The sequence below is a fragment of the Lichtheimia ornata genome, assembly GCF_029851405.1.
Source record: "Lichtheimia ornata isolate CBS 291.66 chromosome Unknown scaffold00038, whole genome shotgun sequence".
NCBI lineage: Eukaryota > Fungi > Mucoromycota > Mucoromycetes > Mucorales > Lichtheimiaceae > Lichtheimia > Lichtheimia ornata.
In genome coordinates, this window is record NW_026695358.1 from 92,381 (window position 1) to 113,279 (window position 20,899).

Sequence of the window (20,899 nt, forward strand, 5' to 3'; positions counted from 1 at the left end):
TTGCAGCTATTTGCCATTATGAATGTGATATATGGAGATAAAGATGAGTGTGTGTGTGTGTGTATGTGTGTATGTGAGCTGTAAAGCGAGAGAGAGAAAACTGGTAGTAATAAGTGTCCGTGAGACTCAATAAGAGAAAGAAAGACCAAGTTTATTTAGGGGTGAATACGCGTGTGTATATAGATGTGATGATGCAATCAGGCTGAGTGTGAATGAGATGGTGGGATAGATCCTCAGATTACGACAATGAATAATAGTTAAAGACGGTATGGTAATTGTGGTTTACGTGCACTGGCAGTGACTATATACAATGACGAAGGTCGTTATGATGATGTCAAGGAGAAAAGAATCAATGCAATCTTGAAGCGACCCTTAGGCCAATGGTTCCTTACCCGGGATTGTACGAAGATTGCTGCTGATACATTTAAGCGGCCAATTGCAATGTACTCCAAAAAAGGCACCCATTTGTTTTTGGGTCCATCCATTTGTATTGCAGCTGATGAATAGCCATTTCATTTTGGTGAAAATCCGTGAAAATGTATCCTTTCCTTGGCCAGACGTTGAGCCCTACAGACCTAAATATGTCACTCATGATATGCCGCAAGATTCATGGTACCCTCATTTTTGGTTGGAATTAGAGCGCACTCATACACCTCACCAAGGCTTACCAATGATCACAGAAGATCCTGTGTATATTGTGTTTATTCAGCGCTTTTTTTATATGCGCCGTTAAATTTACAAAGATTCAGAATTGGCTAATCTATATTCATTTATAATGCGATTGATGTGATTGGTAGCGTCACAGAAGATCCCATTTCTGTCCCTTCAGAGGATTCCCAAGATGATTCTGACAACTCTGATACCGAAGAGGTCCTAGATTTAACCAATTTTTAGCCTGTATCCTTTTTTCCATAGAATCCCTCCAACAATATACTTATCTTTAGACACTAGCATATAACATGTTCAAATAAATTAGTAGTATCATAAAGTCGATGACCAAAACTCCCAAGCAGTATAAGCCAGCCTTCAACGTGGGTTGCCGATTCAAAACGTAATTCTACAGGGACGCGATGCTATACGTTGATTGGGACATTGCCTACAATGCTGGTAGGGTGTACGCCATGGTAGGGTGTACGATATGGTGTCGTGTGGTGTGGTGGGGTGCAAGGAAAAAAAAAACCAAGAGGTAGGGTGCGCCAACTGAGTTTTAAGACAGGTAGGGTGCACCAGGTGGGGTGCAAATAGCACGGACATGGTAAGTGGCACCAATTCAAAGAGCTACAGGAAGGCGGCAGATCTATCTCTTTTATCTCTTGAGAAAAAGCGCAATGGGTATTTTCACCGAGGAAGTACAAAAGACTTCCATCACCCTCTACATTGGTATGTTCTCTTCATCTTTTATTACATACAAGACTTGGTCTAATTGAAACAACCCGGGATTGGTAGAGCGATTATCCAACTATGAGGAGATCGATTGGTACATAGTCCAGCAGCTGACAGAATCGATCCAGATGCAGGAATCTGGTCCTCATGAAGCTATCGAGGCTGTTCGTAAGCGGCTCAAGCATGGTACAACTGGTCAAAAGTTGAGAGTGATCGAGGCAAGTATAGAGCTTATCATGCGAGATGCAGCAAGAGTATATTAACAACATTGCTTGCGTAGGTCCTCAAGCTACTATTGGAAAACAGCAATGAAAAGTTTCGTCGTAAGTAAAAAGTGGATCAATGGATCAATGGATCAGTGGTCTAAGTATATGAAACAGGGCAGTTGCTGGCAAACGACAAGATGAAGGAACGCCTTGATCTTATTGTCAATTCGTCGGTAATGTATTGTGATGATAATGCTTGTTACTTCAGTCGAGATAGCTAATCTACCATACTATGTGTGATAGGTTGAGGATATCAAGGTGCGCAAGGCCACGCTTAGTATGCTCGGAGCTGTTGCCGTCAAGTTCAAGAATGAGCCAGGCATGTTTGCACTTGGCGAGTTATATGAAAAGGGTCGCAATAGGTTACCAGTAAGTAAAGGGTGGATATGATAATGTATAGATGCATTATATTTACACGCAGTAATCACTTAGGGAAAAGCATCAGCTTCAACATCGAGATCTTCACCTCCAAATGGTTCACCACGCCTTGGTTCATCATCCCCAACAACAACAGTGACCCCCACTACTACAGTCGAGCCTCCAATGCCTCCAAGACCACAAAAACGACAATCCCTCCCTCCTGCAGCACGTAAATCTGAAGCTGTCAAAACAAAGCCACGAAGCAGCAGCACAGCTGGTAGTCGACCTTTTGCCAGTGGCAGTCAACGCACCTTCAATTTGGAAAAGGAGAAGCCCAAGATCATTAATGAAGTTGCATTGGCTAACCAGAACGCCAATAACCTTGTCAATGCACTCAGATTTATCAACACAACGGAGGATCGATGGGAGATTGATTTACAACATGATGCACGTTTGCAGGGTTATCGTCAGCGTTGTGAGGAATCCAAAAAGAAGATTGTACGATATGCACGTTTAGTGGAAGACGAAGAATGGATTGGCACCTTGTTGGCAACCAATGAAGAATTACTCAAGGCGATGCAAATGTACGAGCTCATGTCGGTTGGCGAAGTGCCTTTAGATTTGCCTTCTCCTACATCACCTATCGAAGGTACAACATCCCCTACGACCACTCGTTCGCCACCTCCTCCACCTGTTCGTTCACAAGATTTAGCACGTGACCTGGCTGATCTGCAATTGACTCAAAATGAAAGCAACGTCACTGATGAAGATGCCAACAACCCCTTTGCTGATCCTGTCACGCCAGTTGAAGACATTCCAGCAGAGAAGAGACGACTGGGGTAATGCATTACCATATCATTTATCAAAATGTTTACTTATCTCGCGCTTTTCACTCTTATAGCGAGCTGGTCCTTTAATCCAATTTCTTTTTTATTATACTTATCGATATATCCCAAATGCTCAATATAATCACATATTCTTTGGTCACACATTATATAGTAAGAGTCGGCTAAGATGATACGCTGGTGTGATGGGGGGAACTACATGGATACGTCTTTACTTGATCATAGAATGAGGGATGTGTGTTGGCAAAACGGTTCACCCTTGCATCTGGAGCGGTCTTTTATTGTATTGAAAGAGGGACCATGAAATACATTAATGCTAGAGGTATGAGAGGATGTAACAGCTATTGAACTACCCAGCAAGAGGAGATTAGCATAAATCAACGACCCGTTTTCAATGCATCATACCTGAAAGCAATGCCCTGTTGGCAAACCACTTCACATCTTGATCATTGTCGGTGCTCAATTTTTGCAAAGCAGGTGTGATCTGGGAAGATATCATGTTACCACAGGATGTGTCGGCCTTTAAGATAGGGACTAAGACTTCCAATGACTTGGCAACATTGAAACGAACGTTGGGGATTGTATCATCTTTGAGAGAGAGGACCGTTGGCAAAACTGTATCCTTGATAACATCTTGAGAAAGTGATTCCGCCATTGTCTTTTGTGAAACATGATCGTTAGCGTCTTGATTTATGCATCTAATTTAATAAACACCTTACCGTAAGAGCAAAAAGCATTGTCATGCGATAAAGATAATTTTCATTTTCAGCCATCTTGGTCACTCGAGGAAGAACGGTCTTTTTTGCCCAATCTGATCCAAAGATATCAACCAATTGCCTCAAGTTGGTGGTAGCGGCATCACGGATTGAAAAGACAGCATCACCAAGCCAAGTCATGCAGAGATCAAAGAGCTTTTCGTTGAAGAATTCCATTCCCAGTTCAGAGGCCAATAGCGGGATGTATTCAATGATAGCCAATCGAACACGCCATTGTTTATCTTGAGCAAGGTCGACAATGGCTGGAAGTAATGATTGTGACAAGCGATCCATACCGATTACTACCAATCATATAAGTAAAGAAGCGATCCCTTGTGCTTGTGTATAAATGTATACCTGGGTTGACATTCACCAATTTTGAAATGATATTGAGTCGCACTTCAGGGAAATCGTCTTTCAAAAGTTGCAGGAACAAAGGAAGCAAGTATTCGATGGTCCTAAATCGTTCAAGGTGAGATGTACAATAATAAAAGAAAGCCACGAGGAATGATAGACGTACACATCTTTGCCGAGGATGGGTGCAAGCTCGCAAATATTGGTTGCCACAGCAGCACGTACATGTTGATTGGTATCGATTACCAGATCTTTGATGCAAGGCAATATCTTGTCCATGACTGTCATCTCGTCGATCATTTTACTGAAGGCTAACAACAAGCAGACATTAGCCAAAGAATGCTTATCATGATCATTGCAATATACACATACCCGTAGCTTGTGCTGTGGCAGACGCTTTGACCTCTCCTTCGCTATCCTTAATGAGATTGACAAACAATCCCACGAGCTCTTCCCGCGTCATTTCTTGGCCAAATGATTCACAGAGCTAAACAAACGATGTTAACATCGTATAACACATCTTATGGATCTATGTCGAATTTACCTCTGCAAAGTGGGAAGCAACGCTGTATCTCACTCTCCATGATCGATCTTGTCCCAAAGTCTTAAGAATAGGTAACAGCGTTTGCTTGTTTTCTTCTTGTGAAAGCATGCGTGGGATGTGAACAAGGTCCTCCACAGTCAATAAGCGAACAGTATCCTGATCATCGCCAGTAAGCTTGATGAAGAGTGGCATGATCTCATTCAATAGTTGCTCCTTGTTGAGTTGTTTGGCAAATCCCTAAGATGGCACACAACAATAAGCTGACCATGATCTTCCAACAATCGATCTACTTACACCCAAAGCCTTAGCAGCTGCTCGTCGAACCATGGGAGTATCATCTTGAATAAGTTGACCAAATGAGCTATATAATATCGGCATGATCAGCTACCAATGGTGATAAAAATTCAAATCATCTTCATACCTTCTGAGTTCATTTTGCAAAGAGGGATTGGATTTTGGATAAGCAGCAGCATAGAGACCACTAGCAGAGATACGACTTGTGAACCATTCACCACTGGTTAAACGCTTGACGAGTGGGATAAAGTAAAGCTCAACCTGGGTTGGACTCAAGACGGAGGCGATGCCACAAAGAGATTCGACTGCCTTTGAATAGGGTGAGTTTGTCATGCGAAAATCCCATGGTACTACTACTTGTACTTACCCTATCTCGGACTAAAACCTCTTCCATTGTAGCCAATCGTTCCAAAGGCGTCAAGATGTAATGTGCATATTCAGATCCTCCCACATAATCCGTGAACTTTTCGAGTTCTCGAGCCATCTCCAATAACACTTCATCCTCATCATCCACCGAATCTAACATAGACGATCCATGCGTGAGAATACAATGAATAAATAAAAAAGACACCACACGTTACCATTCAAAAAAGGTATCAATTCATCACGTGTTCTTTGTGGACCGAGTGCCATAGCAATAGTGCCCAAGTTTTGAATGGCATTCAAGCGATGTTGGACATCTTCGTTTTTCAGCTCATCAACGAGCACAGCGATTGGATATAGTTCTTGTTCCTCGGTACCCAAGCGTTCAGATGCGTCGGGAGCACTGCCTGGGGTGGAAAGTGTAGCGGGATCGGCATTGATGGCAGATGAAGTGGTTGTCGTGTGTTGTTCCTGCTGGGGTGAAGTGGTCGTAGTCGTGTCGGCAGTCGTCATGGTGCCTTCCATTGGTGTAGGTGCCGTTGTAGCATTGTTACCAGAGGTAGTGTCACTACCATTTGTGTTGAGTTGCTGGTCCATGGTGCATTCAAAGGGTTGAAAGTGGTTCCTCGCAGCGACTGGAGGATGTTAAAGGAGACGCTTGAACTGAGTTTCTCAGCTGCCGCGTATCTAACACGTTCTATCAAATGGGGATCGACGGCATGCATTGGCAGTACAGTAATCATCCACATCCATCCTTATCTATCTATCTATGCTCATTTATATATACTTGCCCACTTGACTACGAGTAAATGTACCTTTATCATATAAATGCCACATAATCCACCACTGGATCAAGTGAATACTCCCATCCGCTATCTTTATTAACTGAGTACATTTGCGTACGTGATTCAAAACAAGCCTCCTCGTCAACCAAGATGATTAGGTTTTGCCTTATTCAACAAGCCAAATGTCACAATGACAATGAAAATGGGGAGATCACATAACAATGCAAAACTAAGAATCATCACCAATATGGATCGCGAATCCATCATGGTAGTTAGATCAACTTAGATTTTGAAGGTATCAGCAATCAAAGCATGATAGACTGAAAAAGTAGTAGCAAAGAGCGATTGGAACGAGAGATCGATAATGGATCCACCTTCCTGCACCAGATTAGGCATTGATTTCATGCGTACCATTAATAAAACAAGTTGTTGCTATCTTTCACAAAGTGTGCGAGTGGTCAAAGATATGCCAGGCAATTGGAGAATGCAACGTGATGATGATGTCACTATGAATCATATGGGAGATGAAGAAGTACAGCTTTGCATCTATAAAGTCATCCCTTCACAGCAACAGTAACCAACATCTTTTTCATGATCTTGGTTACTTGGATGAGCAGGACCGTCTACGAGCTCACCCAATAGGAAACCTTTTTTCATTGGCCTTAATACTGTACCTAATTTGATCATCGACGTTACTGTAAAATCCATATTTGAATAAATGACCCTGATCTCATCTTTTTGCTCGTGTCGTCTAATACCAACTACATTCTCCTTTTCCCCCATCATTTGGGTAAGATGTGCTGGGCGACATTGACTATGATGATGAAATGTATCTTGAAAAGGACTTCCTGAATCACGCTTAATCGCTCAACGACCTACCATAAAGGCATACCCAGAAAACAGGAACCATCAAAGTATCCAAGAAAAGGGTAAAATTGTACAAGTGCGGAGTGTTTGTGTGGGGATGAAATGTCACTCACGGATCATGTGCGGTCCATTTTCCAATCGCCAACAGCTCCATGCAAACGTGCACATCTGGGCACAGACTTGGTGTAACATCCATCCACATTCATCAGCCAAAGAGCAACCAGCATATCCTCACGGCTCATGTTGCTGGATACACTCGTATTGAAAGTTCATCTCTGTGACATGTGTGGTCATCCCCAAGAAGATCATTGGATATGATTGACTATAAAAGAGTGAACAACGTGATGGACCATTTTTTAAACATCTTGCAGCGACGGCGATCAATAATAATTCAATCATGGTGGATATCAAGGAAACCGTGCCTGTGTCCCATGTCGATACCAAAAAGACGACCAATACTACCGTTACCGAAGAATCCGTTGTTTCTGATGATTTGATCTCCCCGGACGCCAAATCTGTTTCCCAAAAGTTATCCTTGATCTTTGCAGGCATTGCTCTTGGCTCAGATGGATACCAGACGATGATCATCGGTAATTTTTGTATATATGCGGATCCGTTTCAAACCTAACAAGCATATATATGCAGGTGCCGTTGAGAGTTGTCTCGAGCGTATCTATGGAAGCAGCGTCTTTAATGATACCCTATCGACACGCGTGAGCAATGCCATGTTAATTGGTGATATCGTTGGCCAAGTGGGCTTTGGTCTTATGATTGATCGAATGGGACGTAAAGTGGGTATTGTCTTGTGCACATTGGTTGTGTGTTTGGTAAGTTAAACCTTTTATTACGCTTATCATGGATGCTTGAATTAATCATCTATGGTGGTTTTATTCCATTTCAGGGCATTGTTCTGGCAACAGCTTCCCATGGTGTCACGCCTTTGGGCCTATTTTGGATGTTGATCATTGCACGCGGTATCACAGGTGTGGGTGTTGGTGGTGAATATCCTTGCTCAAGCGTAAATGCAAGTGAAGCAGCCGAGGAATCTGGAAGAAGTCGAGGCTTCTGGTTATGTATCAGCGGCTGTTTCATTATCGAGTAAGTGCAATTGACGTCTTCTTTACCAACAAGAGTATTGACGTTTGTGGCAGCTTTGGGTTTTTGATTGCTACAATTGTACCTGTCATCCTTCTTGCCATCTGTGGTGAAGGTGGGCTAGAGGTAGTGTGGCGCTTAGGTCTCGGTCTTGGTCTTTTACTTCCTATCAGTGTCCTGTATTTCCGTCTCAAAATGTTAAACTCGGACATGTATCGGCGTGAAGCCATCACTCGCAACATCCCCTATTGGCTCATTATCAAAAAGTATTGGAAAAGGCTGTTGATCACCGGTTCTATTTGGTTCCTTTACGACTTGGTTTCTTACTCTTTTGGTATCTTCTCCAATACAATCCTATCGCTGGCAGGTGTGGGTAATTCGTTAATGCAAACATGGTGCTGGAATATCGTGTTGTACGTGTTTTATCCATTTGGTGCTTTTATTGGTGCATTCCTCGTTGATCCAATTGGTCGCAAGTGGACTATGGCTTCAGGTTTCTTCATCACAGCTATACTTGGTGTCATTGTTGGTGCACTTGCACCCAAACTGGCAACGGTGTTTCCGTTGTTTGTCATCTTGTACGGTCTCTTTTTGGCAGCAGGCGAGATGGGCCCTGGCGATTGTACTATCTTGATCTCTGCTGAAATGTATCCTACAGCTATTCGTGGTACCATGTATGGCTTATCTGCTGCCATTGGCAAGGCTGGTGCTGCCATCGGTACACAAATCTTTAAGCCTATCCTCAACGCACTCATTGAAAGAACCGGCGATGAGATCAAGGCACAAGGATACGTTTTTATTATTGGTGCATGTATTGCTTTCCTTGGTGGATTGCTAACGTTGTTCTTTGTAAGTTACATGATTCATATAGGAAGAGCATCATATGAAACTTACTATGTACGGCATATAGGTCCCACACATGAATGATGAAAAGATGCAAGAACAAGATGCTGAATTCAGGAGCTATCTGCTTGAAAATGGCTATGATATTTCTCAGCTTGGCGTAGGATCGGTACCTGGTGACCAAGAAAAGGCAACGAACAAGCATTAATCTACTATCTACTATGTCATCCACTTGATACTTTTGTGCACTGGTTTTTCTCCATCAACATCCAGTAATCAATCCTTTTGTTTTTTGCTTTAAAAAGTATATGTACATAAAATTACAAGATCCCCCCAATCATACTACAAATAACATGCTCATGTAAGGGGTCGAGTTGCTCCTGTATGTGCGTGAATTTCTTGGCATTATCCTACTACTCAACACGCATGTGTGCTTGAAGGGAGAGAAGAAAAAACCACCAAATACAAAGGTACACATCAAGTTAATGTAGTAGCAAGACATCCAAATAGCAGCGTTTGAATCATTTTGAGGTCTTGTTGTAACTGTGATTGTCGTTCAGGGCCAAATGAATCCATGAAAAGGGTTCGCATATCCTTGTAAGTGGACCACAGCTTTGTGATTTCTTGTACCAATAGATCACGGCGATTCATCATGTCAAAACCCGAGTGCATGCAGGCGATCAAACAAACAACCAATTTCGCCAATGCTCGCACTGAGGCAGAGTCCGCTGCAGCACATGTCTCAAACACGGCCCTATCTAGCCAAGAGGCCAATGCATGGGTCCATGCAGAAAACAAAAGGGAGTAGCACCTGTCCCACGTGATGTTGCCCTATCCAGTATACGAGTATAAGCATATTCCTTTGATCTTTGGTTCCTCTAAAGCAAAACCCTCCATTGTGGTTTTGCCTTGCATATTTTACCCGTTTATGGTGAAATTGGAGAATTGCCTGCATCAGTGAGCTGATAAGAAAAGTGATCTGCACCATGAACCTTAATAAATGGTTGAATGTGAGTGTTTCGAAATCTTTTGTTTCTTTTTGACGTACGCCTTCGCTCTCTCCCCCAAGGAAAAAACCCCCCTTTTCCCCGCCTTATATCCATCCATACATCTCCCTCCTCGATTTCTCACTCACTCTCTCTCTTTTTTCCCTTGACAAACTAAACCAAATATGTGCTTGAGAGAAAAATTTACCTGGGATGTACGGCGCCCAAGATCGGCCTGCATTCTTTCAAGAGTCCCGTGAGATCTTTGGAAGTTTCCAAGTGCCAATATCCCTTGCCCATCTTGTCCAGTATATTTTGATCAGGCCACAGGAGTATTCCTCCATCCTAAACAACAACATTAATCTACGTGAGTATACCTGATCCTTCGCGCTTCATATATCAATTACCTCAGAAGTTGTAAAAAAGTGGTCGACAATGTCATCGAATTCTTGTTCCAATAATGCAATAGTGGATATAGGACAACTGTTCATGGCTTGAATCATATCTTGTGATAGCTGTGGCTAAAAAGTAAGCTTCTTTCATCGACGTGTATACATGTCCACATGTTCTAGTTTTTGTTTACCTTGAAGCAATGGCTTTGGTTGATCAATTTGAGATGGGTCAAATGATTCATCAGGGGGGTCATCTCTGTCGGTAATAAAGCATTGTACAGGGCGATGCTACACGGAGTTGATGTTTGTTGACATGAATACCTTTTACGTTCATCTCTTTTGGGGGGTGGGGGATAATGAACCAACCGAATCTGGATAGAGAGTGATTTCTCGATTGACCCAGGTGTAATCAACTGGGATTATTAGATTGATTCGTTAGCAAGAATTAAAGAGAAATAGTGCGAGTCTTAAGTACCTCCGCAAAAGCCTGGGATCGTATAGCAGCCAGAGATGGGCTTTGCACATGTTGTTCTAGCAGCCATTCGCATTCCGCTACACTTTTTCGGGCAACATAATGAATGACATGTACAAGGATCGTCGTCCTTCCCTAAAAAAGCCTAGTCGACTTACAGGCGTTGATGATCCATCATTGGGCTTGTTGCAAGTGCTGATAACCAAACATTGGAAGGCACGTTGAGTTCATGCAATAGCGCCACCAAGGAACGATACGTAACAAGATCCCAAAGCGCTTCGACATTCCAGAGCTTCAAAAAGACGATCAGACCACGAGAAATGCATATGCAAATGACAAGTCGGTTACCGAGAGAGCTTGTGCAAAGATGGCATCGCGAATGGGGTGGAATGGTGGCTGTTGAAGAATCGAGCAGCAATGCTGGCGTATGAAACACAAAGCAAAGTTGATAAATTGGGTCTTGTGTTGCAACTGGTATAACAGGAAGCGTAAAACGGTGACATGTAATGATGCACAATCTATGCTTAGGAGGCGTTGTAATACACTGTCGAGTCGTTTTGGTGTGCATGGCTGCTCAGCAAGCAAAGCATCCAATACAGGATCATCCGTATTCGTGAACTAGGATTTGCATGAATAAACTTGCTCAGAGACTATATACAAAAGTAGTATTTTACCTGGTATACATCATCACTTTGATCGTTAGGGTAGGATGTTGTAGATGTATCTTGCACCGTTTTCAACAAAGTATGCGCGTATTCACTATAAGCATAGTATGAGTAAAATGAGGAAAAGGGTATGGATGAATAAAAGACCTGTGTAGGTCCAAGGGGATCGTATGTAATAGGGTGTTCACAACGGGCCGAATTGAAGGATGGAACATGGAAAGAGAAGCGTGGGGCGTGACTCGTGTATCTGTTTTCGGGAAACAGTGCTCCATTTGGACACGCTCCATATAGCAAACAAAAGAAGTTTCCTTGAATTCCAGCAACATTTTTATTGCCAAGTATAGGAAAATAAAAGGTCTGCCAATGTCGTACTTTCTTCCTTTCTTTTTCTCTTTACTCTCTCACTTGTTGTTTCCATGTCACAGCCATCTATTGAATTCTTTCTTCATCCACCTTCTCCACGATTACCACAATCAACCTCACCTCGCTTACCTCCAGTGAGTGAACTACTGCGTGATGCACCATCCTTGTCACCACAGTTGCCACCTACCACCACCAACACCACTACTACTACTACTGCCATCAGTCATCCATCGAGTCCTACAGACAACAACATATCAACACCACCACAACTACCACTGATTCATGAACCAATACCCGATACACGATTACCAGCATTAACAGTATCGATTCCCAGTGAACCATTTTTATCACCATGTTCATCACCTTCAACATGCCAAACCGATACACCTCACTCATCACCAACATCTTCGCACTTGTTATTGCCACCACCTTGTAACACGCGTCGTTGTCGATCATTATCCAGTGCATCATCGTCATCACTATCCTCCTTGTCGAGCACATTATCATTGCCTTGTTCAACACGGCGCCTTTCAGATCCGCCCCTGTATTCTGCCCTCGACCACCATGACCCCTCTATGTCTTGGCATCAACATCACCAGCAGCAACAACCATCACCCGTACAATGTTCTCCTTGTTCATTACCATCAACATCATCACCACCACCACCACCTCAACCACCAACCACTATCTCCTCACCTTCTTGCTCCTCATCTTCATCGTCCTCCTACTCTTCAAGGCAATCTCCGCCTCTCTCACAAAAGGGTCCACCCGTTGTACGACGTAGACGTGGTCGTCCTCCAAATGCTACTCGTCATCCAAGAGATAATAATTGGACATTTGTCACTCCAACTGTATGGGAAGTAAGACGTTCTCCTTCTCCTGTACCGCCATCATCACAACAACCATCATCACAACCACCGACTTTTATTGATCCATCCAGCTCACGTGAGCATTCACCAACAACAACAAATCAACATGATATCACTGTTCTTCAATGGCCAGATGATCCATATGGACGTAGCAGCAACAACAATACAGCAGCTTCTGAAGCATTCAATAGCACATTTTCAAGTACAAATATGGATACTCCTCTGAGTATGCCACGCAAAAAGCGTGGACGTAAGCCCAAAATGCAACTAGCAGGCAACTCATGTTTTGTTTGGCGAGATCTTACAGCAAAGAAACGCGCACATCGCATAAAGAAGACTCACAAAGATGATGATCGACTTGCTTTACGTGTGGAAGGTCTCAAGTTATGATCCATCATTTTACTCTCTCTCTCTCTTTTCTTTTACTGTATACCAAGCTAATTCGTACAAATACCCAATCCACCCCCTATGTGAACTTGTATCCCCCCCCCAATATGTGTTTTTTTTCTTTGTATCATATCATCAACAAAGGATGTCCTTTGACAGTTACTTAATTGAACGAATTATATAATCGTGTGATCCTTACATGTGTGGTGTCTTGGCATGCATATGCAAAATGCATACTGATGGAATACCATGTATATCTTCTCCTTCCTCCTTCCTCTTACTCCTCCCCATTTTTCCCTCTCTCTCTCTTGCTCCCCCCAATGTAGCCTTGGTAAATAAGTGTTGCTATCACGATTTGGTTTTGTCAAGGTGTCACACACACACACACACACACACGCTCATTATTTATCTTTTGTTTCTCTCCAAATGCAGCCCCCTTCTCACTTGACTTCAAGGCGACAACGCAAAATATGGGAACAACAGCAACGTGACAATGCAGTAAAGCGTCAAAGAAAAGACATTTATGAGAATCAGACCCCTTTTCGTCATGCGGAACGGCATTTCAAGCTTTCTCGAGAACTCGACTTTGCCAATGTCGTGGACTTTGATCAACCCGCCAATGCCAAGGACAAGCGCATCGTTCCAGTCTCTCTCCATAATGCACTACCTGAATCGCTCTTTGGAAAAACAACAGATAATGCTTACATATTGGAAGGAGTAAGTGTGTCATGTAGTATATGGGATAGCATGGTTTACTCAAGCCTCTTACTAGGTGAAGGGCCTTATCTACATTCCAAATCCATTCTCACCTGACAAACAACGCCATTTCGTCAAGCAATGTCTCTCAACGTATGCTCTTCCCCCCAACAAATCCAACCTTGATCCACACTACAAGATCCCAGCTCAAGGTCTCTGGCAGCTATATACCAATGAACAGGAGCAGCAGCAACATCAGCAAAGAATTGATTCCACCAACGACAACGAGGAACCCGTGTTGCCATCCAGCATCATCCATAAACTACGTTGGATCACCCTTGGATATCAATATGATTGGACAACCAAAAAGTACAATGACGAGGCGTATCCTATTGCTGATGACCTTTCCGAATTGACAAAGGCTATTGTGGCGGCTGTTGAAGGGATTGGCCATCAAGATGAATGGAAAAACACGTATCCAAGCAACCAATTCAAAGCCGAGGCAGGTGTGATCAATTACTATCAGCTCAAGGATACTCTGATGGGTCACGTTGACCAAAGTGAACGCAATATGGATGCTCCTTTGATATCATTAAGGTGCGTATTCGACGTCTCATCCAAGATTACCTAAAGCTGATAGTCTTTCTCATAGTTTTGGTCATGCATGCATTTATTTGTTGGGTGGAACTACACGCGATACAGCACCTATTCCCATTTATCTTAAGAGTGGTGACGTTCTCATTATGACAGGCGAATGTCGAAAAGCATATCATGGCAAGTGTTGGTTTTCTTTTTACCCCCATCAACCCAACCTTTGTTTTATTAATGCATGTCTCTCTCCATCATTTTTAGGCGTCCCACGTATTATAGAGAATAGTTTACCAGAGTATCTATCTACGAGTGTGAAAGATGAGGAGGATTGGGAATTGTACGGATCATACATGAGTACTTCAAGAATCAATCTTAATATACGACAAGTTGAATAGTATGTACACCATGATGATGATAAGAGTGATGGTGAGAGGCTTAGAGGGATGCTGATAGGTTTGTTACGGTGGCGGGTGGCGGGCGGGATGGATGGCGGACTTTGGGTGAGTTGCGAGGAAACAAAAGAGGTCTGTTGGTAGGCAATAACGTGTCCTTCCTTTTTCTGTGCACCTCAGAATCGTAAGTAATGATGCAAAGTGGACCATGTCAACATGGATGAATGAGTGAAAGAGTGGATGGATGAAAGAATGGATCGATGGATGAATCAATAGATGGATGGATGAATGACTCTAACATGGATTTTAATTAGGCTTGCAAGTTTTCGTCATGTCGAACCTTCCTACCAGTAAGTAGTGCTGCTCGTTTGCTACAAAAAGGACGAGGGCATTAACACATACACCCCAAATTACAGTTCTCAGCCCCACCGAGGAGGACGTTCAACTCTTGTTGAGCGCTCAGTGCCACATTGGTACCAAGAACGTCACCACCCGCATGACCCCCTATGTCTTCAAGCGCCGTGCTGATGGTATCAACTTGATCAACCTTGGCAAGACCTGGGAAAAGCTTATCTTCGCTGCCCGTGTCATTGCTGCCATTGAGAACGTAAGTTTGTGTGTGTTTGGGTAATCTGACAGCAGTCATGTGGACTAAATATTTATGTTTGACACGTGGCAAATAATAGCCCCAAGACATTGTTGTCATCTCTGCTCGTCCTTATGGTCACCGTGCTGCTCTCAAGTTCGCCAAGTACATTGGTGCTGAAGCTGTTGTTGGTCGTTTCACCCCTGGTACCTTCACTAACTACATCACCCGCTCTTTCCGTGAGCCCCGCTTGATCATCACCACTGATCCTCGCACCGATTTCCAAGCCATCAAGGAAGCTTCCTATGTCAACATCCCCGTCATCTCTTTGGCTGACACTGATGCTTCTCTTCAATTCGTTGATGTTGCTATTCCCACCAACAACAAGGGTAAGCACGCTCTTGGTTTGATCTACTGGCTTCTTGCCCGTGCTGTCCTCCGTCTTCGTGGTACTTTGGACTACCAAACCCCCTGGGACGTCATGGTTGATATGTTCTTCTACCGCGACCCTGAGGAGGCTGAGAAGGAGCAAGAGGCTGCTGCTGCCGCTGCTGCCGCTGAAGGTGACTTCGCTGCTACTGCTGAAGCCGCTACTGGTGAATGGGCTGTTGAAGGTGCTGAGACTGGTGCTCTTCAAGCTAACGCTGACTGGAGTGCTCCTACTGACTGGGCTGAAGATGGTGCCGCTCCCGCTGCTGCTGCCAACTCCTCCTGGGATGCTTAAGCTTGTTTAGATACACACTATTAGAGACACACTATTAAACTCACATTTGTGTATTTGTAAGCGATAAAAGTTGCATGAACATCTAATCTTTGTTTTCTCTTTTAAACTTTGTGCTTGTCTAATTCCCACTGTATTGATGTATGTGTAACCAAATCAAAGCGGCATCATTACTGCTAATTAACTCACATGGATGGCCTTACAAAGAAAACACTCATTTATATTCAAAATGATCATAAAAGCGATAAGACGGTGATTAGTATGGCTTTATGGTCGATATCATTTAGGCCCATAACAGAGCTCTACCCTACCTGTATGCTGCATGTGGAGTTTGGGGTGCGATCGCCCTGTGTATGTGGTAGTAACAAATCAAGCTTGTATCACCGCACTCTTAACCCGCGCTCCTAATACAGCTGGTCAGGCACAACAAGCTTTTTTAATCATTTCTTTTTCCTTCCTTTATCAACAACCTTCACTTTCACTCGTTGCAATGTCGAATGCAGACTTTGGAAACCCATTGAAAAAGTTCAAGCTTGTGTTTTTAGGCGAGCAAAGCGGTAAGCAAACACAGTTTGTCACAATGCAACGTCGTGCTCATGTTCCTCTTTTTCCATTCACGAATGCCATTAGTTGGCAAGACGTCACTCATTACGAGGTTCATGTACGACACGTTTGATAACACGTATCAGGTATAAACGGGTTGCTCCTATTCCATGGTATGGGACAAGCTATCTAATGCTAATGCTACGGTTGCCAGGCAACGATCGGTATCGACTTTTTATCAAAGACCATGTATTTGGATGATCGTACTATTCGATTGCAACTTTGTAAGTGCAACTACCAGCTCATCAAAGACATAGAATATTGATATTGGTCATTATCGCTAGGGGATACTGCTGGACAGGTGCGTCTTGTGGGGATAAACAAGGAGATACAGGCTTGAACAAGAAACTGCTGCAGAGGAATAGGGGTTGATTGCCTAGTTACTAATCATGGTAAACCACTAGTAGGAGCGGTTTCGGTCCCTGATACCCAGTTATGTGAGGGATTCATCGATTTGTGTTATTGTGTACGACATCACGAGTAGGTGTTTTCACTTTTGAGATCATGACATTAGGCTCACTGAATACGTACATAGATCGTAATTCTTTCAACCATACCACTAAATGGATCGATGATGTCCGTGCTGAGCGTGGAGATGATGTGATTATCGTATTGGTTGGTAATAAGACGGATCTGAACGACAAAAGGTAAAAGTCTTTTGGAGCAGGTTGGATAGATATACTCACATGACTTTTGTGTAGACGTGTAACAATCGAAGAAGGAGAGAAAAAAGCCCGTGAATACAATATCATGTTTATTGAGACAAGTGCCAAGGTTGGATACAACGTAAGTACCAAGAAAAGGATCCTATGTCATTGATGTATATTCATTGTCCCTGGTATAGGTCAAGTCACTCTTCCGGAAAATTGGTCATGCATTACCAGGAATGGATAATGGCGTGGTGGAGGAACAAAAGGAACAGAGTAAGTGGTTGTCTTCTTTTCAGCACGCTATTGCAAATGATATTGATCTTTGTCTATGATACAGTGACTCGTGTGGATCTTACCGAAACGACCGATGTTGATAAACAAGAAAGCAGCTTTTGCGCTTGCTAGTTCTTTTCTTTTTACTTTTTTCATTAGAATACTATATCCAATCCATAATATCATTCGAGCGAAACTATTTTGACTACCCATATTGGAGCAATTACCAGTTGTAGGACAAGGATTTGGGAGATGATGGCAACTTCAAGCACAACGGCATGTATGTTGTCGATCTAATGTTTGTGAATGCAGAATGATTTTATTGGATATGGGTGTGAGTGAGTGAGCGAGTGTGTGTGTGTGCGTGTGTGTGTAAAGTGAGAGGAACAAAACAGGATAATAGCGCACATGCATAAATTGATATTTTTTACGAATCCACAAGATTCCAGCTCTTGAGCCATTGTCGTCCTTTGTAATTTGATATGGGACCCTTCATACCGTATGCGACAGGTGCAAAGTAGATAAAGACCAAAATCACCAAGGCATAGGCGGTACCAAATACAATCCATTGCACACGCTGCGATCGGTGGGCTGTGAAATGCTCCATCATAAAAGGCACCAGTAAGATGCTGAAATAAAGAGCCGGAAAGTAATGGTGCAAGTATGTAACGCGACCCATAATGTAAAATGGCATGTAATGCAGGAACCATCCTAGGAACAAGGTCTTGCCGACGTAGAGATAATGATCCCATTGAGCTATAGAATACTATAAGTCTGGAGCCCACATGCCATCATTTTTCATTTAGCCAACTCACCATTTGACAAGTCCATCATTTTACGTTGCATGCGAATAATGTAATAGGACGTGGTTCCTACAAACACCAAAAGAGAAGCGAATGCCGTCCACCATACAGCAGGGCTGCCAAGCAAATAGAATTTGACAATATCATCGCTCCATCCGCACATACGTAAACCCACGGATGCCAAAGGCCATTCTGGTGGTGAGGATGAAAGAATGTCTTCCTTGTCAGGATCAGGGATGAGAGCATTGTTGGATGTCCACATGGCTACGTTCAAATGCCAAAAATCATGCAAAAACCGGGACTTGTAAGCATTCTTGGGTGCCGGAGGAACTAGCTCAATCATATTAATAAAAGCAACATCACCCATTCTTTGATCATATACTCACGTTTGTCATTGTAATGCTCTTCTACATTCCACCATGTATGCGGATCATCCTCGTTATTACGCTTGTCGCATGTCACCTCCACTTGTTTGAAACCCCATTGAGGGAGAACGACATTGTTTGCAGCAAGTAGGCAGTTGAGATGTGTATGTCGTAACCGGAAACGAGTTGTCAATGATCTCACACGTTCCTTGTCGTTGTAATTGGTATCATCCACAATTTCCACCCGCCAATTATCTTGATTGTCGCCAATCGTCTCATTGCCGTAGCAGCTCACTTCCCACTGACCGCTCGTAATGGGTGCATTGATCGGATGACTATGCAAGTTGCGGCCTGTTTGCGAGTGCTTTAAACGAACAATATCTCCATCCTTGACAAATCGAATACTGCCATCTTCAGGTTCATAGTCGCTGATACTTCCAACATCACGAGGAGGGCGCACAATCCAATGGTTGTTGTCGTCTTTGTAATGGTAGCACGTGACTTGTTGCTGTTTTGATCCTTCAGGGTACGTTTGGACATGAGAATGCAAAAGACCACCACCATAGCCGTAGTTCTTGATGGTCAACTTGGAGCCATAGGCCAATTCTAATCATGATGTAAGTACTTGGATTGATCACCTTCCCAAACCATCCCATTACCTAGTGGATTCTTTTCAAAATTATTGCCAACAAGTCTTGCTTGAAACAGGGAACTCATTTGTGCATCGCCAGGGCCGCTTCGATAAAGAATGGCAAAGTGTAATACAAAGGAAAACAAGTATACGGCAATGGGCAAGCAAATCAAACACAAGATACGAGCAATCCAATGTCCAGCGTACACCTTCTTTGGCATGTGTCGATCACCAAGCATATCCCAGAGATCCTCGATGGTATAGATACCCACAAGTGCTACTGCAAATAGACCAACCCATTTGACACTATTCCCGCATACCACGTTTTAGCATCGCCATCATCTTCAACATCATCCACTTTCACTTTACCTGGATACGCAGCCCAGTGAGAAACCTGTCAAAGCCAGCCATAACCACCATTTTTCAGTAAAGGGCCTGCCCAGAAAAAAAGGTAAGCACTTGTTTACGATGAAACCATATGTACCACTTACTGATTTCGAAGGTTGTGAAATACTGATAGACAATAGAGCGATAGACATGTGAAAAACAAAAGCATTGAATCCAGCAAAATAAATCGACTGATGCAAAGATACGCGGTGTCTATCATATATACCCATGTTACTATTGATCTTGGACCAGAGAACCCCTTTTCCCATTCATCCACTTACCGAGTAATACCATGGTAGCAGCAAGGATGCTTGCTTTATAAGACATGTGAAATTGTTGAGCTGTCAAATAGGCCAATGGGACGAGCATGGCACCCCAAAATGCATTAAAGATGCGCATTGCGGCATAGTTGACGCTGCTTGGATACGTGTGTCCTGATTCAAAGCCAAAGGAACCATTGTAACCAGCCAACCATCCTGAGAGACCAACCAGCATTTTGCCCAATGGTGGATGTACATCGAAATAGAATTCATGCTTGAGGTAATGGGAACCAAACTAGATATCATCCATCACGTGTCAATCGATCAATGCATACATCATCCGGTCGTGTATTTACCTTGCCAAAGTGGGCCTATAAAGGGGGGGGAGAGGAATTGAGTGTGTGAGCATGAATCCATTTATAAAGTATTATTGATGTGTAATTACCTCATCCCATACGACGATATTGGATCGACCAATGATACGGAAACGGGTCCAAAATGCCAAGAGAGTCAGCACAGCTGGTATCAACGCGCGTTGGTGCCTTTGGCAGAATGCAATGTACTGCAATGTTTCAGGGTGGGTGATATAGTGAGTGAGAAAAAGGGACCATGTACATGGATAATCATGCACTAACCTTGTTGGAGGAGTATACGATAGGTTGTTGCTGGAGAGTAGGTCTGTACAACTTTTGTTTCTCATCGTATGCAGAGAAGCTTTGATGATGACTCGGCGATTGGAAATGGGGCTCTTGTAGAGGGACGATCTCGGTATTGTTGTGAGTGGCATGTCGCCTCTTGAGATTATCCATAGTCAAAAGAGGGTATGCTGACCAGAAGACGTGTGTCTACAGAGGTGTTGAAAAGAAGAAAAGGAAGAATGTGATGATAATAAAATGTAGAAAGCAGCGACCCACTCATCCCCCCCTCTGCCCGCCTAAATTTGGTTAAACGAGCAATGAACTCTCCCCACCCACCACCAACACCACCACCACGCCTTTTTCTTCGTTACCAATATCTGACAAAGCAATACGTAACTGAACGAAGTGTATTACC

General features: G+C 43.2%; 8 protein-coding genes across 8 annotated transcripts; 5 read left to right on the forward strand and 3 right to left on the reverse strand.

Annotated features, from left to right (window-relative positions):
- Window positions 1-1,328: 1,328 nt before the first annotated feature.
- O0I10_007671 (uncharacterized protein) lies at window positions 1,329-2,852 on the forward strand (the record flags this gene model as incomplete). The annotated part of the gene is made up of 6 exons (XM_058487685.1): window positions 1,329-1,380; window positions 1,447-1,601; window positions 1,664-1,706; window positions 1,764-1,822; window positions 1,893-2,018; window positions 2,082-2,852. The coding sequence occupies 6 exons, from the start codon at window positions 1,329-1,331 to the stop codon at window positions 2,850-2,852; spliced, it is 1,206 nt and encodes a 401-aa protein (XP_058341507.1).
- A 343-nt stretch (window positions 2,853-3,195) lies between these two features.
- O0I10_007672 (uncharacterized protein) lies at window positions 3,196-5,761 on the reverse strand (the record flags this gene model as incomplete). The annotated part of the gene is made up of 11 exons (XM_058487686.1): window positions 3,196-3,203; window positions 3,260-3,512; window positions 3,574-3,911; window positions 3,967-4,067; window positions 4,130-4,274; window positions 4,336-4,450; window positions 4,508-4,744; window positions 4,802-4,868; window positions 4,929-5,110; window positions 5,169-5,320; window positions 5,383-5,761. 11 exons carry the CDS (start codon window positions 5,759-5,761, stop codon window positions 3,196-3,198), a joined length of 1,977 nt encoding a protein of 658 aa, XP_058341508.1.
- A 1,452-nt stretch (window positions 5,762-7,213) lies between these two features.
- On the forward strand, window positions 7,214-8,962 carry O0I10_007673 (uncharacterized protein; the record flags this gene model as incomplete). Its single annotated transcript, XM_058487687.1, has 5 exons — window positions 7,214-7,406; window positions 7,462-7,643; window positions 7,718-7,914; window positions 7,968-8,760; window positions 8,822-8,962. The coding sequence occupies 5 exons, from the start codon at window positions 7,214-7,216 to the stop codon at window positions 8,960-8,962; spliced, it is 1,506 nt and encodes a 501-aa protein (XP_058341509.1).
- Window positions 8,963-9,231: 269 nt separating this feature from the next.
- O0I10_007674 (uncharacterized protein) lies at window positions 9,232-10,680 on the reverse strand (the record flags this gene model as incomplete). The annotated part of the gene is made up of 7 exons (XM_058487688.1): window positions 9,232-9,585; window positions 9,677-9,746; window positions 9,949-10,085; window positions 10,148-10,245; window positions 10,324-10,420; window positions 10,499-10,545; window positions 10,608-10,680. 7 exons carry the CDS (start codon window positions 10,678-10,680, stop codon window positions 9,232-9,234), a joined length of 876 nt encoding a protein of 291 aa, XP_058341510.1.
- Window positions 10,681-11,685: 1,005 nt separating this feature from the next.
- O0I10_007675 (uncharacterized protein) lies at window positions 11,686-12,891 on the forward strand (the record flags this gene model as incomplete). The annotated part of the gene is made up of 1 exon (XM_058487689.1): window positions 11,686-12,891. One exon carries the CDS (start codon window positions 11,686-11,688, stop codon window positions 12,889-12,891), a length of 1,206 nt encoding a protein of 401 aa, XP_058341511.1.
- Window positions 12,892-13,314: 423 nt separating this feature from the next.
- On the forward strand, window positions 13,315-15,877 carry O0I10_007676 (ribosomal protein S2; the record flags this gene model as incomplete). The annotated part of the gene is made up of 8 exons (XM_058487690.1): window positions 13,315-13,605; window positions 13,661-14,181; window positions 14,237-14,358; window positions 14,437-14,561; window positions 14,712-14,751; window positions 14,882-14,917; window positions 14,984-15,174; window positions 15,254-15,877. The coding sequence occupies 8 exons, from the start codon at window positions 13,315-13,317 to the stop codon at window positions 15,875-15,877; spliced, it is 1,950 nt and encodes a 649-aa protein (XP_058341512.1).
- A 487-nt stretch (window positions 15,878-16,364) lies between these two features.
- Window positions 16,365-17,532, forward strand: O0I10_007677 (uncharacterized protein; the record flags this gene model as incomplete). The annotated part of the gene is made up of 9 exons (XM_058487691.1): window positions 16,365-16,431; window positions 16,505-16,563; window positions 16,632-16,701; window positions 16,762-16,778; window positions 16,885-16,957; window positions 17,013-17,124; window positions 17,179-17,263; window positions 17,322-17,400; window positions 17,465-17,532. The coding sequence occupies 9 exons, from the start codon at window positions 16,365-16,367 to the stop codon at window positions 17,530-17,532; spliced, it is 630 nt and encodes a 209-aa protein (XP_058341513.1).
- Window positions 17,533-17,827: 295 nt separating this feature from the next.
- Window positions 17,828-20,655, reverse strand: O0I10_007678 (uncharacterized protein; the record flags this gene model as incomplete). The annotated part of the gene is made up of 10 exons (XM_058487692.1): window positions 17,828-18,156; window positions 18,216-18,533; window positions 18,590-19,174; window positions 19,228-19,505; window positions 19,569-19,634; window positions 19,691-19,799; window positions 19,868-20,141; window positions 20,203-20,217; window positions 20,292-20,408; window positions 20,482-20,655. The coding sequence occupies 10 exons, from the start codon at window positions 20,653-20,655 to the stop codon at window positions 17,828-17,830; spliced, it is 2,265 nt and encodes a 754-aa protein (XP_058341514.1).
- Window positions 20,656-20,899: the final 244 nt, after the last annotated feature.